The 16,430-nt window shown below is 47.9% G+C and overlaps 1 protein-coding gene across 3 annotated transcripts; it reads left to right on the top strand.

Moving 5' to 3' along the window:
• Nucleotides 1–506: 506 nt before the first annotated feature.
• GOSR2 (golgi SNAP receptor complex member 2) lies at nucleotides 507–15,719 on the top strand. 3 transcript variants are annotated; one of them, XM_033079105.1, is made up of 6 exons: nucleotides 507–577; nucleotides 2,364–2,428; nucleotides 4,569–4,677; nucleotides 5,951–6,083; nucleotides 8,804–8,944; nucleotides 12,823–15,719. In XM_033079105.1, the coding sequence occupies exons 1-6, from the start codon at nucleotides 549–551 to the stop codon at nucleotides 12,982–12,984; spliced, it is 639 nt and encodes a 212-aa protein (XP_032934996.1). In that variant the 5' UTR covers nucleotides 507–548; the 3' UTR covers nucleotides 12,985–15,719. The 3 variants fall into 3 exon arrangements, with proteins under 3 accessions (XP_032934996.1, XP_032934998.1, XP_032934997.1); XM_033079106.1 differs by lacking the exon at nucleotides 507–577 and adding an exon at nucleotides 585–626; XM_033079107.1 differs by lacking the exon at nucleotides 8,804–8,944.
• Nucleotides 15,720–16,430: the final 711 nt, after the last annotated feature.

The raw sequence follows: 16,430 nt of genomic DNA, 5'->3' as shown, positions 1-16,430 counted from the left end.
TCCCACAGCCAGAGGGCAGGGCTGGATGGAATATTGGGAAGGAATTGTTCCCTGGGAGGGTGAAAGGCCCTGGGACAGGGTGCCCAGAGCAGCTGTGGCTGTCCCTGGATCTCTGGAAGTGCCCAAAGCCAGGCTGGACAGGGCTGGGAACAGCCGGGGACAGTGGAAAGTGTCCCTGCCATGGCAGGGTGCAGTGACACTGTACCATGAATCCACTCCATACTCCCGTACTGGGGATGCAGTTCCGCGACCCCAGGCGGCTGTCCCAGCTGATACCCTTTCCGCTGTCCGTGCCAGGAGGCAGCAGCCGCTGTTTCCGAACCTGCGGACAGAGGCAGCCACCAATGATCCGTGAGGGAAGCGCCGCCGAGCCCGGCCCCTCACGGCCCCGCCCCGCGCGCGCCACGCCGGTCCTGCAGCGCCCCCTGGCGGCCGCGCGGGGAGCAGGGGCGGGACCGCGACCCGGGGGAGGCGGAAGCGGAAGCAGCGGGAGGAGGCGGGGCCGGAAGTGGCGGGAGGCGACGTGTGCGGAGCGGAGCCGGTGCGGGATGGAGGGGCTGTACCAGCAAACCAACAAGTGCGTGAGGGCTGGGGGGCTGTGAGGGGCTGTACCAGCAAACCAACAAGTGCGTGAGGGATCTAGGGGTGTGTGAGGGGCTGTACCAGCAAACCAGCAAGTGCGTGAGGGATCTGGGGGTGTGTGAGGGGCTGTACCAGCAAACCAGCAAGTGCGTGAGGGATCTGGGGGTGTATGAGGGGCTGTCCCAACAAACCAGCAAGTGCGTGAGGGCGCGGGGGGTGTGAGGGGCTGTATCGGCAAACCAACAAGTGCGTGAGGGCTGACGGGGTGTGTGAGGGGCTGTCCCAGCACCCGACAAGTGTGTGAGGGATTCGGGGGGTGTGTGAGGGGCTGTCCCAGCAAACCAATAAGTGCGTGAGAGATTAAGGGGTGTGAAGGGCTGTCCCGGCAAACCAACAAGTGTGTGAGGGGCTGAGGGGTGTGAGGGATTCGGGGGGTGTGTGAGGGGCTGTACCAGCACCCCTACAAGTGTGAGGGATTCGGGGGTACCCTCAAGCCCGCAGTTGCTGAAGGATCCACAGTCCCAGCGTGCGAGCCCGGCCGTGTGAGGAGCGCGGGCCGGGCCGGGTGTGCGGGAGCCCAGGGCCGACACCCACAGATCTCAGCGCCCTTTAAAAGCGTTTCTCCATAAAACCCCATCCCCAGCGGGGCCCCGGGGGAAGCAGAACCCCGGGCCGCTTGTGCCACGTCAGCCTCGAGCCATGGCTCGGCCGGCCCGGGGCACCGGGCTCGGTGGTTCCCGTTGATTGATGTCGGTTTGTTTAAAGCACGCCTCTTTATAAGGATTTTTGCAGCAGGGTTTGAGGGGTCTGGCTGCCGCAGTTTAAATAACCTCTGGAGGCGTGTGGGTCCTTGAGGATAAATTCTGTATTTCACAAATAATGCCAGTCTGGAGAGGGAGGAGTGGTGTGGGAGTTGCAAAATAAGGCAGAAATTCTCGCAGTTCTGTTGCTAATCCACATGGAATAACTCACGGGAAAGGGGCCAAAGGACACAGTTCAGCCAATATTCCAAATTTCCGTGGTAATTTGTATCTTTATGGGGCTCTGTTAAGGGAGGTGGGGTGGTAAGAGACTTGAATTGAATCTGGTATTAAATCATCATTTCTGTGTCACTGCATAATGATACAGGGTGACCCTGGACATCCTGCTGGAGATCTGGAAATGCAGGAATGTAGCAGCAGCTGTTATGGATGTGGGGAGTGATGTTGTGCTGTTCCCATTTCTGTAGTGCCTTATTTTGTGATCATTAAATGGTTCAGGTGGGAAGGGGTCTTAAAGACCATCTACTTCCAGAATAATTTAACAACCATCAATATTTTTTCTTTTGTTTTCCTCTGCCACTGCTTGTCCAGCCACAGTAGTTTTTTCTTATAATTGCAATCTTTCAATTACTCTTGATGCCTGTGAATTCACATGTAGTGAGACAGTTAAAATCACTCCTTAGTCACCTTCTCTTGGGTGTCTCCCCTCTGTCATCTCCAGACCAAGCTGAACAACTGTTTATTGCAGAAAAGCTGTTCTGTGTTTTTCCTTATCTTCACCTCGATTTCTGTTTTTAAATAAAGTTACTTTGTAGGTGCATATGAGTTGAGAGCACAGGTTGCTTCCTGCTGAGAACCTGGGGTGGTGGTCAGTGATGAGCTGTCTGCTCTGACACTGTATTGCTGATTCCTGTGCTGTTCTAAAAAGTGCATGAAAAGAAGCTGAAAAGTGAGGTGCTGGAAGTGATTTTATGGCTGTTAACTGACTTCTCTGTTCATTTTCTCTTTTTCTCCTGACAGGCAGGTCCATGAGGTCCAGTCTTACATGGGACACCTGGAGACTTCAGACAAAGAATCAGTGCACTGTAAGTAATGAGGGAGGGAGGTTTATTTAGTTTGCATCTTTAACCTTGTATGCCTTCTCATTACATTTGCAGTCATTATTGGAACAAATTTAGCTCCAGAGTTGTTGTGATCAGCTGGTGAGGCACATCACCAATTCAGAATGCATTGAAATTGTATTGCTGTTTAACTTCAGTATGGTGAAGTTTGTTGGAGTGTGTAAAACAGGGAGAGAGATCAGAATGCAGAAATCAAATTAAAACCTTTAGATAAATTAAAGTATGTTAAGCCACTCCCATGGCAATCTCGACAGATGCTTTGTATGAGGGCAGAGCAGAAAAGACTGGACAAGGATTTGCTTCATCTTCCTTTTGCAATTCTCTGTCTGGCAGAGAGTGCTTGCTGTGGATGCTGCTTTAATGTCATGGTAGAATGCCAGATTTTTGGTGCTGTTAAACTTTGGAACTCATGGTCAGGGTGTCTGTGCAGGCCTTTAGCACAAACAGATCGAAACCCCACACTGATGCACTCATGGAGGTTTTTGAACACCTTGAATTAATGAATATTGATGTGGATAGAACTGCAGGTTGGGAGTATCCCTGGGCTGGTTTGTTAGAGGCTCAGAAAGCTGAGATGTGACTGTGCCTGCCCTGCTGTGTGGTTATTCCCTCAGCATCCACCAGCTGGCAGCTTTCCCCTGAAGATGCTCAGTGCAGTTTTGGGGAACATGCTGGGATTTTGTGTGCAGGATCTTAAGCAGGATGCTCCTGCCATTCCTGCTGCATCAGAGCCAGAACCTGTCATTCCACCTACTGTGGGAAGTGTGTAGAACCATTAGGTCTGAAATTGCCTCAGTCAGTTTGGACTATAACCTGGGCTCATAAATGACTGTAGTAATGAGATGCTCTGATATGTGTGGCAGGACTTTTTACCCCAGTGCAGAATTGGCACATGTATTTTGGACCTGTGTTTCCTGCATGAGTCACTCATAATGGGTTTCATCAGGAACTTCTGAGGTGAAAGGACACTGCATTGACTGGATGCATTTCTGCACATGTTCACTGACTTCTCTTACTTAAACACACTTGTGAAGCATGACTGGCCTCTAGGAAGGGCTGTGATAAATTTCAAAATATCAAAAAATAACAACTTACTAATAATTCTGGTTGTGGTTTTTGTGGTGGTTATACTACTCCTTCTACAATGCCAGACTTCCCAGGCTGCTGTTCACTGGGGATGATTTTGAAAGTCCTGACAATTAGTAGAATTTACCATTTTGCTTCTATTGCTTGAGACCATTTCAAGAGATAGGGTTGTGTAGTTTACATAGGTTACAGTCAGTTCATCAGTTTACATAGTTAATAAATGAATAAATATGTGTATAGATTTCTCTCTTTATAAAGGTACTAGTGTGTATTTCAGAATTTATGGAAAACAGGATTATCCATGGTTGAAGAGCAGGAATAGGGCTAGGAAATCAAACTTGCAGTTGCCTTTTCCAACTTTGAGCAAATAGTCCCTTCTTGCTCAGAAGAATGTGTGGTGATGTAGTTTGGTTTGACAGAAGTTGCTGTTACTGACTGTCAGCTCTCCTGTGTTGAGATCAGCTGCAGTAAATGATGGAGAGATGGATTAGGACAATTTGATTGATTTGTCTCTGGATGTGAGTCAGTCACTCTTTGGCTCTGTGACATCCAGGGCAAAGATGAGGTTGCGTGTGCTCTTTGCTTCTCTGGGTGCTGCTGAGTGTGGTTTTCTGGGAAATCCTGATATGTGGAGTAGTGAGCAGGTGGTTGATGATGCTTCTCTGTTCTTGTGACAGCAAATCCTGCTGAGGGAGCAGGAAGGGGCTGCAGGGGAAATGTGGGGGCTTGAAATCCTAATTCATGGAGCTGATGGGGAAAGAGGCTCAGATGTGTGGAATGAGCAGGGGATTTCCTAGGTGCCTTTCAGAGCAGGAGGGAAGGGTGAGAGTGTCAAATTACAGAGCTAAAGAAGTGACATTTCATTATATTTATAGTTCTCAGTTACCTGATTATTTTCATCCAGTAAGGATTTGCATCTATCATGTTTTACATACTGCTTTGAATGCTTTTGAGCATTTACCTTCATCAGATTGCAGTTGTCTAATTCAAGTCAAATCCTGTTTTTATTTCCTTGCAGTGGTAGAAAATGAGATTCAGGCAAGAATAGACAACATATTCAGCAACTTGGAACGTCTGGAAATCCTGTCCAGCAAAGAACCTCCCAACAAGAGGCAGAGTGCCAAACTGTGAGTTCACTGCTCTGCTGTGATTGTGCAGGCTAGTCTTTGTAATTATTTTAATTAAATTTATTTAAGCCCTTTGCCTTTTGATTTGTGTGAAATCTTTATACTTTGCATAACTGATCTCTGTGTTCTGCAGTAGTAAATTGAGGCACAGAGACAAAATCACTTTCCTGCATTTAACCCCAGGATCCTGAGGATCATTAAAGTTGAAAAAGGCCTCAAAGATCATCGAACCCAGGCTGGTGGTGGAGCTGGATTCATGGCTCTGCTCTCAGATGAGCAGAACATCACTTGGGTTCTCTCTCTGTCACTTGCTTTTAATGGCATTTGTGGAGGTAGAGAGTAAAATGCCTTCATTTGGTGCCATTTTCTCTAGGCCATTTTCCAAGCTGTTGGTAACTGAAATAAAGAGGTTTTTCTAAAGTGAGCAATAGTTTGAGTAGGATGTTTGACCACAGACATCAGGACTTGCTTTTCTGAATTAATTCTGTGACTCAGTTATTAATGTTTGGTCCAAAATGCCCTTGTAGATGGTAGGAGTGGATTTCATGTCACCTGTGTTAAACAAAGAGGTCAGTACCTGATGTAGTCATTGATTTCTTTGTAGAATCCTGGAATGGTTTGGGTTGGAAGGGGCCTTAAAGATCAGTTCCAACCCTTGCCATGGGCAGGACACCTTCCACTAGACCAGGATAGTCTTGTGATCAAACATTGAATTTTATCAATCATTGAATCAGGGCCAGTGGAGATCTGGACGTGATTTGTTTCAACCCAGTGGAGATGTCTGAGATGTCTCTGTATTGCCCACTGACTTTTGAGCTGCTTTTAATAAAACCTCAAAGTTCAGAACATGATGCTAATTAAAGAAACTGGAAAGTATCATCTTTTATGTGGAGGGGAAGGGTCATAAACTAGAACCTGTACAAATCCTACCATCTTTCCAAATCTGTGCTCAATGAGGAATGGATCAGTTACATACCTGAGGAGAAAATCCATGTCTCTGGGATAGGATGTCCAAGACAGCTCAGGAGTTCTACTTCACATTCTGTCATTAGCCTGGAGACTAAATAATTGATTAAAATGAATGATCACCTGTGAAATAATCACCTGTGAAGTAGAAAAACGAGACAGGGAAGATGTAGGTGTGGAATTTCAGCCTGCATCTCGTTGAGAAGCAGAACCCATCATTCCTTGTTCATTGCTGTTAATTTATGATGCTCCTTTGTACAAAGGCCCCACAAAAACAGACTGTTTTTGTGTTGCTGGCCCTTTGCAGGCGAGTGGACCAGCTGAAATACGATGTGCAGCACCTGCAGACAGCCCTGAGGAACTTCCAGCACCGGCGCTACCTGCGGGAGCAGCAGGAGCGGCAGCGCGAGGAGCTGCTGGCCCGCACCTTCACCACCAACGTAAATATCCCTGCTGGGGCTCTCTAGGCTCCAGCAGCTCCAATCCAGCAGGGGGGAAGCAGGCAGCATGGCAGCAGGAAGCTGCTGTGAGTGACAGTAAAGGTAGAGAAGAATCAACACACGGGGGGATGAAGTGGAGCTCTCGTAAGGAAAAGCTGGGCTCTTACGGCAGCAGGAAAAACTGCTGCTCCTGTTTTAGCCAGTGCTGTCCCACCTGGATTTACACAGCAGTTGTAAAAGGGTCAGTGAGGTAGGTACCAAAGTGTACATTTCACTTGGATTTGTGTCAGATGTCTGCCAAATCCTGTGTGTGAAAAGCCTGACTTTAATACCCCCCACGGGCAGCAGGTGTCAGCAAAGTTCAGTGAAGCCAGACACAAATCACACAGCTGGGACAAAGCCCTCACTTTTTGCCTAGAAATGAGTCAAAAATTTGTAAGAATATGAGTGTGTTCCACCTCTTCTTGTTAGTTCCTTCATTGGGAAGTCCCCCCAGAGTAAGTTCTTGGAGGAATTTTGCTCTGAATAATGTAGGCTTGCTTTCAGATTTCACTTTTCTGCAACTGGGGTTTTTTTGGTGGGGGGGTTTTTTTGGTTGTTACTGTTGGGGTTTTTTTTTGTTGTTGTTTCTGTTTTTTGGGGTTTTTTCTTTTTTTGGGGGGGGTTTGGTTATGTTTTTTGTTTTGGTTTTTTGTTTGGTTTGGTTTTTTTAATACTATTTGTAAATTTTTGTTTGATTTCCTTCTTTGTTCCCTCCTTCTTTGTTAAAAGCATCTCACCTAACATTCATTATCTGTGTTTTCAGTCATTGTCAGGGCAAGAAGGAAAGAATGTGAGCAATCCTAATTAACTGAGATTTTGTCAGTTCAGTGCATTTCTCAAAGCCTGCTGTAAAGATAATGTCTGGTATTTTGTTGGCTGTTTCAAGATTATAAACAAGGCTTGAAAGAAACACTGCACTTTGTTATTTTTAAACACTCTGGTGTTTCCCTGCAACTAGGGACAAGTTTTCCTACAGGAAAATTTGCTGTTCAGAAGCAAAAAGTGTGTGAGTGGAACAGTTTTAAAGAGCAGTAACAGGTTTACAGATGCAAAATATAGAGCAAATGAGTTATATTCTCCTTCACATGTTGAAAGGCATTGTAGATGAAAAAAAATACACAATTACTCTGTATTTCTTTTCAGCTTACTACAAAAATGTGGCTTTAAAATGATCTTTAATAGGGAAATGATAATTTATTTATCAGTTGTCAGCCTCTCTTGGTTACAGTTTCCCAGAGTTCCTATTCATATACTCCCCTCTTCTATCAGAGATGTCAGCTGAGTGTGTGAGTAAATCACTGGAACATCCAGAACAGCTTTTGGAAGCTGTAGCAGTGTTCTGAACAGTTTTCTTAATTCAGAGTTAAGAATGGTCTTTATCTTTAGATCCTTTCCTTGTACTTGGAGAAAATCACATGCAGCAAAATTGAACTTGGTGCCATCTCATCTCCTTGGGAGGGGGGGGGTCACAAATCTGCTCTGTTTTTATTGCTGCCTTACAGTTGGATTTAAAAACAACCTGTTAGAGAAATGACTAGTTTGAAGGTTGTTAAATATCTGGAATAAGAGCCATTCACATGGAAATCCAAGTGCTTCTGCTCAGGCACTTGTGTGAGCCTTAGTGCTGCATGCCCAGGGGCCCAGGTTTGTGTGTTCTGTCACAGCCCCCTTCAACCAGGGCCCCTGAGAGCTCTGTCCCTCATTCTTCCTTCTCCACAGTGAGCAGATCCCCTCCCCAGGCAGGGCAGCACCACACCTTGGGTCCTGCATGGCATTTTCAGATGAACATTTGGGGTTTTTACCATTCTGCTGTAGCTGTGTGTCCCCTGCAGCTGCTGGCACGTGGAGTGCCATTCATTCACTGTGAATTCTGCCTTGGGGTGCTTCTTGTTCTGAGTAGCAGGAGCAGTGATCGGTGTTCCCAGTTCCTGCTCTAAACCGTGTGGGAGCCATTTCCTTTGCCTCTCTGGATGGAGAGGTGTCCAGAGGACAGTGACCTGGAGGCCTTTGGCAGACAGGGGTGATCCATCCCTGTGCAGTCCAGATTAAAATTTTACCTTGTTATTTCCATTTCAAGATTCCCAGTTTCTAGTTGAGGGAATGCATCTTTTCTGAAAAAACATGAAAAATATTAATTAATATTTTTTTAATAGGGCCCTGTGTGAGTGAGCCAGAGCTCAGGGAAGCAGACCCATGTCTGTTTGCCCTCACTGCCAGAAATTTGCACTATTTTGTAAATGTTTAGAATGTCATCTCCAAACATTTTTTCAGGCCTTTTGTCGCTCAGAAATGCGGTGTGAAATCTTGCACCGGTCTTTCACTTGCAGTGATCAATGACTAAGCACTTCTTGGTGTTTAACACCTTGTTAAACACCTTCTGTTAGCTTTGATGTTTTCTCCTGCAGTACCCTTTCCTACTGAGATTATAAAAATTCCCTGCTTTTGCTCTTTTCATCCTTGAGATCTCATTGCAGTTGAGCAGCTGCTCAGCTTTGCCTTTTGTTTTCCTCCCTATCTTCTTTAAATGACTCTTTTCACTCAAATATCAATGTTGCATTTAAAATCGTTATTAAAAAGAAGTGTAAGCACAGTCCTCCCAGTCCTGTTGGGTTTTGGCCATGTGTGCTGGTGCATGCTGTGTTTCTGAGCAGGTAACTGAGCCCCTGCTTTCCCCACAGGACGCTGACACCACCATCCCGATCGACGAAACCTTGCAGTTTAATGAATCCCTGCAGAGTGCCCACCGAGGCATGGATGAGCTTATTGGCAGTGGCACCAGCATCCTGGCGGGGCTGAGGGACCAGAGAGTCACATTAAAGGTGGGGGCATCATTTTTTACCAGAAAGTCCCCACATTTTTCTGTGTTCATGCTGATCAGGCTGAGTAAAATCAATATATGTGTTGTTTCAGTACATTGCTCTGAGGTGAGGATGCTGGGAAGGCCCAAACTTCATTTAAACAACTTGAAATCTTTCCATTTGTCATCCTGTTAGTAACACCTTTGTGATCTCTTGGGGCTGACTGGTCTTCACCTGGGGCAGCATCTGGAGTGCTGAATGTTGTGTTTGTTTTTCTTTGGTTGTTTTTCTGTTCAGGTTCAGGAGGGGCAGTAACTGGCTGGCAGGGAGATGTTGGTTCAGATGAGCATCACTCAGAGCAGCCACAAAGCTGGTGATTAGGATTAGTAATAAAGATAGTGCACCTCAACAGTCCCTCCTTTCCTGCTGATAACAGCTGCATTTCTGCATGTCTCTTCATAGTAAATAGTCGTCTTTTATTTTACAGACTGCTAAAGTGATGGTCAATTCTGACTGAAAAGCTCAAGGATACAAAAAACTTTTTAATGAGAAGTCTGTGGAGAGAAACTGGACTTGTGAAAAATGTAGGGAAATGCCTGTCTGTTGTATTCATCTTCTCATGGGGATAACTGCTGTTCTCAGTTTTGTGACACTGCTTTGTTTTGGGATGTGTTTGCCAGATTTAGGTATTTATAATGACCTCAATCCCAGATTTGGTCAGGTCTGTCACACCTGCAGCCCCATGGTGTGGCAGGCAGTGCAAGCCTGTCTGCACTCCAGCTGGCCCTTGGGAGCTGAGCTGGGTGTGCACAGGCACTTTGCTGTCCTGACCCCAGGGTTCCAGGCTACCTGGTGTTCCCTGAGCCTGCACAGGACCAGCACAGGCTCCAGAGCAGGGCTGCAGCTGCTTCTCTGCTCCCTGGTCTGGTGACCAGGCCCTGCACCCACACATCTTATGTGGAGTCATTAAAGCAGAGTTTGAAGCTGAGTTCTTTCCAAGATGAGGTTTAGCTTCTGGTTCAGGTCACTTGCTCATGACCTGGTGAGTATGGATTTGTTCTAAGACAAGGTTCATTACTAGAAAAACGTTGAAGAAAACTCAGTGTGTGGTTCAGTGCAGTGTTCATTGCAGAGGAATGGTGTTGCTGAGCAGTCTGGCCACAGGAGTGCTGGGGAGAGGGAGGAGTTCTGCTGCCAGCTCATGAGGAAAAGGCTGGAAGGACTCATTGCTGGTGCTGGGAGAAGATTGGGGTTGTGAATGCTTTTTGGAAAGAGCACCTTCCTTGAGTTCCTGCATCCCTGAGGGGATTGTGGACATTTGTCCACCGTGTTGAGCACCAAGTTGCTTTGGTGGCTGATCACATTTGCCTGGACCTCCTGATCATCAGTGTCCCTGTGCTGCACACAGGGAATTGGGAGTTGATTCTCCAAGCTGGGAAATCACTGATCCAAGGAAATGTCTCATGAGAGACTGGATGGAACACATGGATTCTGGAGGGTTCCTGAGAAGAAGGGGCATCCCACCACAGGAGAGCTCAGCAGTGCCATGGAGGAGCCCTGGCAGGACCTGGTGCCCTGCAGGGAGGAGGAAATGCTGTTCCTTGCAGGAGCACCAGTCCTCATGGCTGCTTTTGCTGGCTGGCTGGCAGTGACTGCCTGTTTCCTGCTGGGTTTCCCTGGGCCTCCTGGCTCTTCTCCAGCCTTTGCCAGGCCCAAGAGTTCTGGGCCAGCCCTGCAGCAGGGAATTGCTGTGTGTCTGTCACACAGTCTGTGCTTTTGGGGCATCATGTTCCTGGGTGTTCAGGGGGATGTTGCTTTTCCCTGGCAGGTGAGGAAATGTCTGTTCGTGTTCCTTTTCCCCTGAACTCAGTTTTTCTTACACTGACACAGACTTTGATGCCTGAGAACATCTGGCAGAAGCAACTGGTGTAAAGACAGCTTACAAAGAGAAATGGGTTAATGTGGAATCATGGAACATCTCATGCTGGAAGGGCCTCCCAAGGATCATTGAGTCCAGCTCCTGGCCCTGCCCAGACACCCCAACAGCCCCACCCTGGGCATCCCTGGGAGTGCTGTCCAAACACTCCTGGAGCTCTGGCAGCCTCCAGGAGTGACCACTGCCTGGGAGCCCAGGCAGTGCCCAGCAACCACTGCAGGAAGAGTCTTTTCCTGATATCCAACCTAACCCTCCCTGGCCCAGCTCCAGCTGTTCCCTGAGTGCTGTCTCTGTCACAGAGCAGAGATCAGAGCTGCAGCCCCCAGGGAGCTCTAAGTCCCCTCCTCCAGCTGAACAAGTGACTTCAGTTGCTCCTCCTACAGCCCCTCCAGACCCTTCCCCACCCTCATGTCCCTACTCTGGACACTAATGGCTTTATTCTCTGTAACTTTGTGTACACTGGGTATAAATAGGTATGGAATGAGTATTCCTAGATTGTCACTTTAACTGATCCAGTTCTACAATTCCACTGTTCCATGACTGCAAGAATTGAAGAGTTTTTGCTTTCTGTTGTTTGCTTTAATTTTAAAGCTTCATATTTGGTTTCTGTTATCCCAGCAAGTTTTGCTTTTGCTCTGAAGCACTGTGAAAGGATTCTGCAGAGACAGGGAGGTGCTGAGCCTGAGAGCAGCCTGCAGGGTGTTAATAGGAGATGTGGGAACTGGAGAAAATGGATTATGTGGGACTAGCAGAGACACAACCCAGCTTCTGTGAAGGGCCTGAACTGCCTTGAACACAAGATACTGATGATGCAGTTAGGCATTGCAAATCTTTGTTTTATGGACTGAGAAACTTCTGCATGTGGGTCTAATATAGTTGGTCTAAATTCTATCCCTGGAGAGTCAGGTTTATACTCTAAACAATTCCCCATTTTCACTCTTTTGAGACCAAAAATAATGTGGACTAAAAAAGAGAGGCTGAAGTTTTTGTTTCAAAGTCACCACATGGAATTCAGCACTGTGATGGGGATCTGTGCTGCTGACCTCAGAGGTGAAAGCAGTGTTGGAGCATCCTGCAGTGGGGTGTTCTGTCAGGGACAGCCCAGATGTCACTGTGAGGGACTGTCCAGTGGCCCTGCTGTGGGTGTGAGGAGGGTCCTGGCCAGTGTCTGCTGTGGCTCAGTGCTCTGTCTGCCCACAGTGGGGTCACTGTGTCCAGCTTTCCTGGAAGGCTCCTCCTCACCTCCTGTGCCCCTGGGACTCTGCAGCCCTGAGTCCTCTCCCTTGTCCCCACTCAGGGCAGTATCCCACCCTGACTGTGCCTGGGGCACATCTCTGTGCCTGGATTTCATATTGTTTCCTCCAAGCACTGCCCTGAAATAAAGCAGGAAGATTCCTGTTGTGTCCTTGCTGCTGATGTAATGGTGGGATCCACGTTGTTAATAATACCAGGTGTCCTGCCTGCAGCACCCTATGCTTTTCTGTGGAAGGATTTCAGGAAATGGCATTAATGGCACGTTTATCTGCCTTTTTTCTGCTATTTGCCTTGCAAGTGGCTGGAACTTCTCAGTCTCTGTTGGTATGAGCTGTTCTTCAGCAGGGGGAGCTCTGCACAAAACCTTGGCTGGTCAGAGCTCTTTTTAGACGGTGACTGGAGAGCCCAGGAGAACTCTTACTCCTCCCTAAGGAATGCATTTTTATGAAACACTTTTTATCTTGTCTCTGTCCAGTCAGATTATTTTGTGTCTTTAACCATATACCTGTTCATGTGTAAGGATTAATTAGTCCAAACTTGCAGCTGTTTCCAGGGTGCTGTGGCCACCTCCTGTAGGGATGGTTGGCTGAGAGAAGTTCCATGGATTAAATCCATCACTCACCACCCATGATGAAATACTCTTATCCTGTGGAATGAGAAGGCTCAGAGCATGAGGGTGATTGTGTCTTTGCTGTGTTGTTGTCCTCAGGGCACTCACAAGAAGATCCTGGACGTTGCCAACATGCTGGGGCTGTCCAACACGGTGATGCGGCTGATCGAGAAGCGCGCCTTCCAGGACAAGTTCCTCATGCTGGGGGGCATGGCCCTGACCTGCCTCATCATGTTCCTTGTCGTGCAGTACCTCACATGAGCTGCTGACCTGCAAGAGGGCTGGCTCCAGGACTGACTTTCCTCTGTGTGCAGCTGTGGATGAGCCCTTCCCGTGGACTTCAGAGTTTACAAATCCCACTCGGACAGTGTCACATGGAAAGCACGTCAGGAAATGGATCTGTGTGGGGACACTGTGCCTGAGAATGGCCCTGTGAAAATAACCCCTGGCCTTCACTGCTCTCCCCTCAAGCCTGCAGGTTTAATGGTCTGGTTAATAGGAAGCAGAAGTGAACTTTGTGCCCATCTGTAGCAAAGCAGGAATGTCCCTTTGGGCACACAGGGATGGGAGCATGCAAAGGCACAGCCTAGGATGCAGTGAGCCTTTCCTGTGCAGGTCAGCACCAACCTGACCCCTGCATTTTGCAGTGCAAGAATGGCACAGACAATTTCACAGTGTTCATTGGCCTGAGTTCAGCCTGTGGGACAAAGTGTGCAAAAAGAGTTGGCAAGTGCAGGGCTCCCATCTGCAGTTCATTTGTTTGGAGGAGGAGGATTTGTGGGGAAGAGTCTTAGAACACGGTTATAACCTCAGTTAACTTCACACACAGTATTAACCAGCACAGATCTCTGGTTTAGGCTGAAATGCTGCTCTGCTCATCTGAGGGATGTTCTGGTACCTCTCTCTGCCCTGCTGTTTCCCAGGGGATGCTAAGTGCCACGCTCCCTCCTGCTTCCACTGGGATGCACGTCAGGCCTCCTACCAAATCCAGCCTCCAAGACTGACATTTCTAATGCTGGAGCACAGAGGTTTGGGGAGGTGTGTTCATTTCCTGAGGTGCTGGTTGGGTTTGGGGCTCTGGAGCTGGAACTTGTGAGTGGATGAAGCAGTGAGTCCCCCTGTGCTCCCTGGAGGTGTGGGATTGTTCACAGAGCTGGAACAGATTCTTCACATCAGAGGATCAGCACAACAGGCCTGGCACTGAAAATCAGCTTGTCAGGAGAATTTCCTCAAGTTTGTGCCTTGGGATGGTGATGTCCCCATCCTTGGGAAGGGCATTCCCTGTGGTGCCCTGTGCACTGGGGAGTTACTGTGAAGGACACTCAGGTGTCACCTCCTGGGGGTGCTTCTGGCTCTCACTCATCTCCTTGGGGTTGTTTCCTGTCCCAGTGAAACACTGGAGCTGTGAGATCCTCACCTCAGTCCAGCACTGCTTCCCCTGCAGCCTGGGGGTGATAGAGGGGCCATCCTGGGAATTTGGGCATCATCCATTTCAATCACCCTGCAGATCCATTCCCATCCCCACGTGTGACCAGTCTGGAGCATTTCCTGATGTCTGACAGTGGCACAGATGTGTCATATCCAGCTGATGTGGCCTTGTGCTGGCAATTCCTTCCCTCTTCCCTCTCTGCAGTGGTTGTGGGTCTCTGGATTTGTAACTAATCACAACTTCTACATTCTGTCCTCACTGCACTGAGCTTTGCTTTCATTATCTGGCCTGTTGCAAACTGGGAGAAAGGTTTTTAATAACTGAAAAAAAAAATGTAGAAGGAATTTTAGGGAATATGGGCTGTGAAACATTGCCATGCTGGTGATCAGAGCTGGGGTGGGGCCCAGCCAGACATCCAGAGTGACCAGTGACCCCTGTTCATGGGCTTCACCATGTGCTTGATACTTCTGAAGTGTTCCCTGCTCTTGGAGTTCCCCATTTGTCCAGGTTTTCCAAGGAAATACTGTAGCACAGTAAGCATGGAACTGGTTTTCATTTGAGCCCAAGGGAGTAAGGAATTAAAAGGAAAAGAGGGAATCTGCAGTGATGGAGCATCTGTCTTGTTGTGTAGTAGAAATCATAAATACAAATTTGCCTGAAATTTATTGTGGATGGGAAATCTGATGGATTCAGCCCTTGAGAGGGCAGCCAAGCACTTGCAAGGGGTCCTGACAAATCTCAGTTCTGATGAACTGATCCAATTCCACTGGATTTTATACTGTTGGGGTTTAGTGTTTAAGGCTGGTGTTGTTTAAAGTTTCTGCAGTTGTGACCTGGTGTAGCAGGGTTTGTCTTACACCAGGGTGGGGCTCTGGCCAATCTTTTTTCTTTTGGACTGTGGTAGGAGCCATAATACTTGGAACTGGATTCTGTTTCTGTTTCTGAGCCTAGCTGGGCATTTTAATAGATGTTTTCCTGTTGATTTCTTTTGCTTTGTGCAGTTTTCTTGTCCCTGCACAGGCTGATCTCCTGTTGGTGAGCCAAGTGTCCTTGCTACCCATGGCATCCAAAGGTGACACCTGGGGCTTGAAGGAACCACCTGGGGAACTGGATTTGGGGACATGTGGCATCAGACATGTTTGTAGTGCCTGTAAAATCCAGAGAGATTTCCAGGGGCATCTCAGGTGGTTTGTGTGAACCCAAAAACCTCCATTGCAGTGGGAAATGGCAGGGACAGGGGTGGTTCCTTCAAGCCCCACATCTCCCCTTGGGATGCAGTGGGAAATGAGCTGGAGGCCTGGTGGGATGTCCCTGCTAAAGGAAATGAGCTGGAGCCCTGGAGGCTTTGCTGCTGTAGCTTGGTGGTGTTTCCTTCCTCATTGAACACCTCACTTCTGCTTCCAAACTGTGGCACGAGTTCCAGCTCTGGGGTGAACTGCTCTCTCAGGAGGGGACTGTGTGGGAATTCAGTTGCCTCTGGAATAAAACTTTTTACCAGTATTTTATACATAAAGGAGCAAGGGTGGGATGTGATTCATGTGATGTTCTGTGAATAAAGATTTTTTTTCAACCAAAATGAAGTTTTTTTTTTACCTTAGCCAACATGTTGGGGCCAAGATAAAGGAGCAGGACCAGTTCCAGGACTGATCCTGGTTCACTGTGGGTGGAGGAGGGGTCTGCAGGGGAGGGGGCCACAGGAGCCTGGGCTGGCTGTGCTGGACCTCACTGGTCAGACTGGATGTCCTAGTTTGGAGGACAGGTGTCTGCTGAGAAAGGCAGGAGCTTCTCTTTGAAATGGAGAATGTAAACCCCCCCCCCTCCAAATTATTATAATTTTGAAATCAAGGGGCTTTCAGGCAAAAATATGGGAATTAGGAATAACAGTTATTTTACTAGGGACATTAAAATAGAAATGAAGCACTACAAAGAAACAAACCCCAAACCCTGACACAGTCAGAGTACAACCTGACACCCGTCAGGCAGGGTGTTGGCAGCAGTCCCATCCCATGGTGGCTGCATCCTCCTGCAGTGACAGATGTGGCTCAGTTGGAGCAGTGCTCCTGTACAAGGTGCAGTTTCCCTCCGGAGCTCCAGTGGTGATGTGGAGAAATCCGGTTTTCCTCTGGAGTCCAGTGGAGAAAGGGGCTCCCTTAGTGTCCCAAAACCTCTGTTTTTATCTTGGTAAGAAATGTTGGGCTCTTCCCCCTGGCTGGAGCAACTCCCAATGGGATGCAGTAAGTTTATCAGTCCCACAGTGGGACTCAATGGCCATGAGCAG

This window comes from Catharus ustulatus, chromosome 23 (genome assembly GCF_009819885.2).
Source record: "Catharus ustulatus isolate bCatUst1 chromosome 23, bCatUst1.pri.v2, whole genome shotgun sequence".
Classification (NCBI taxonomy): Eukaryota; Metazoa; Chordata; class Aves; order Passeriformes; family Turdidae; genus Catharus; species Catharus ustulatus.
The sequence above is the reverse complement of the archived record's forward strand: the minus strand, read 5'-3'. Positions and strand labels throughout refer to the sequence as shown.

Coding starts and splice junctions, on each gene's coding strand:
- GOSR2 (XM_033079105.1), top strand. CDS start 549: ATGGAGGGGCTGTACCAGCAAACCAACAA. Junction 4,678..5,950: donor AAGAGGCAGAGTGCCAAACT/GTGAGTTCACTG, acceptor GGCCCTTTGCAG/GCGAGTGGACCAGCTGAAAT. Junction 8,945..12,822: donor ACCAGAGAGTCACATTAAAG/GTGGGGGCATCA, acceptor TGTTGTCCTCAG/GGCACTCACAAGAAGATCCT.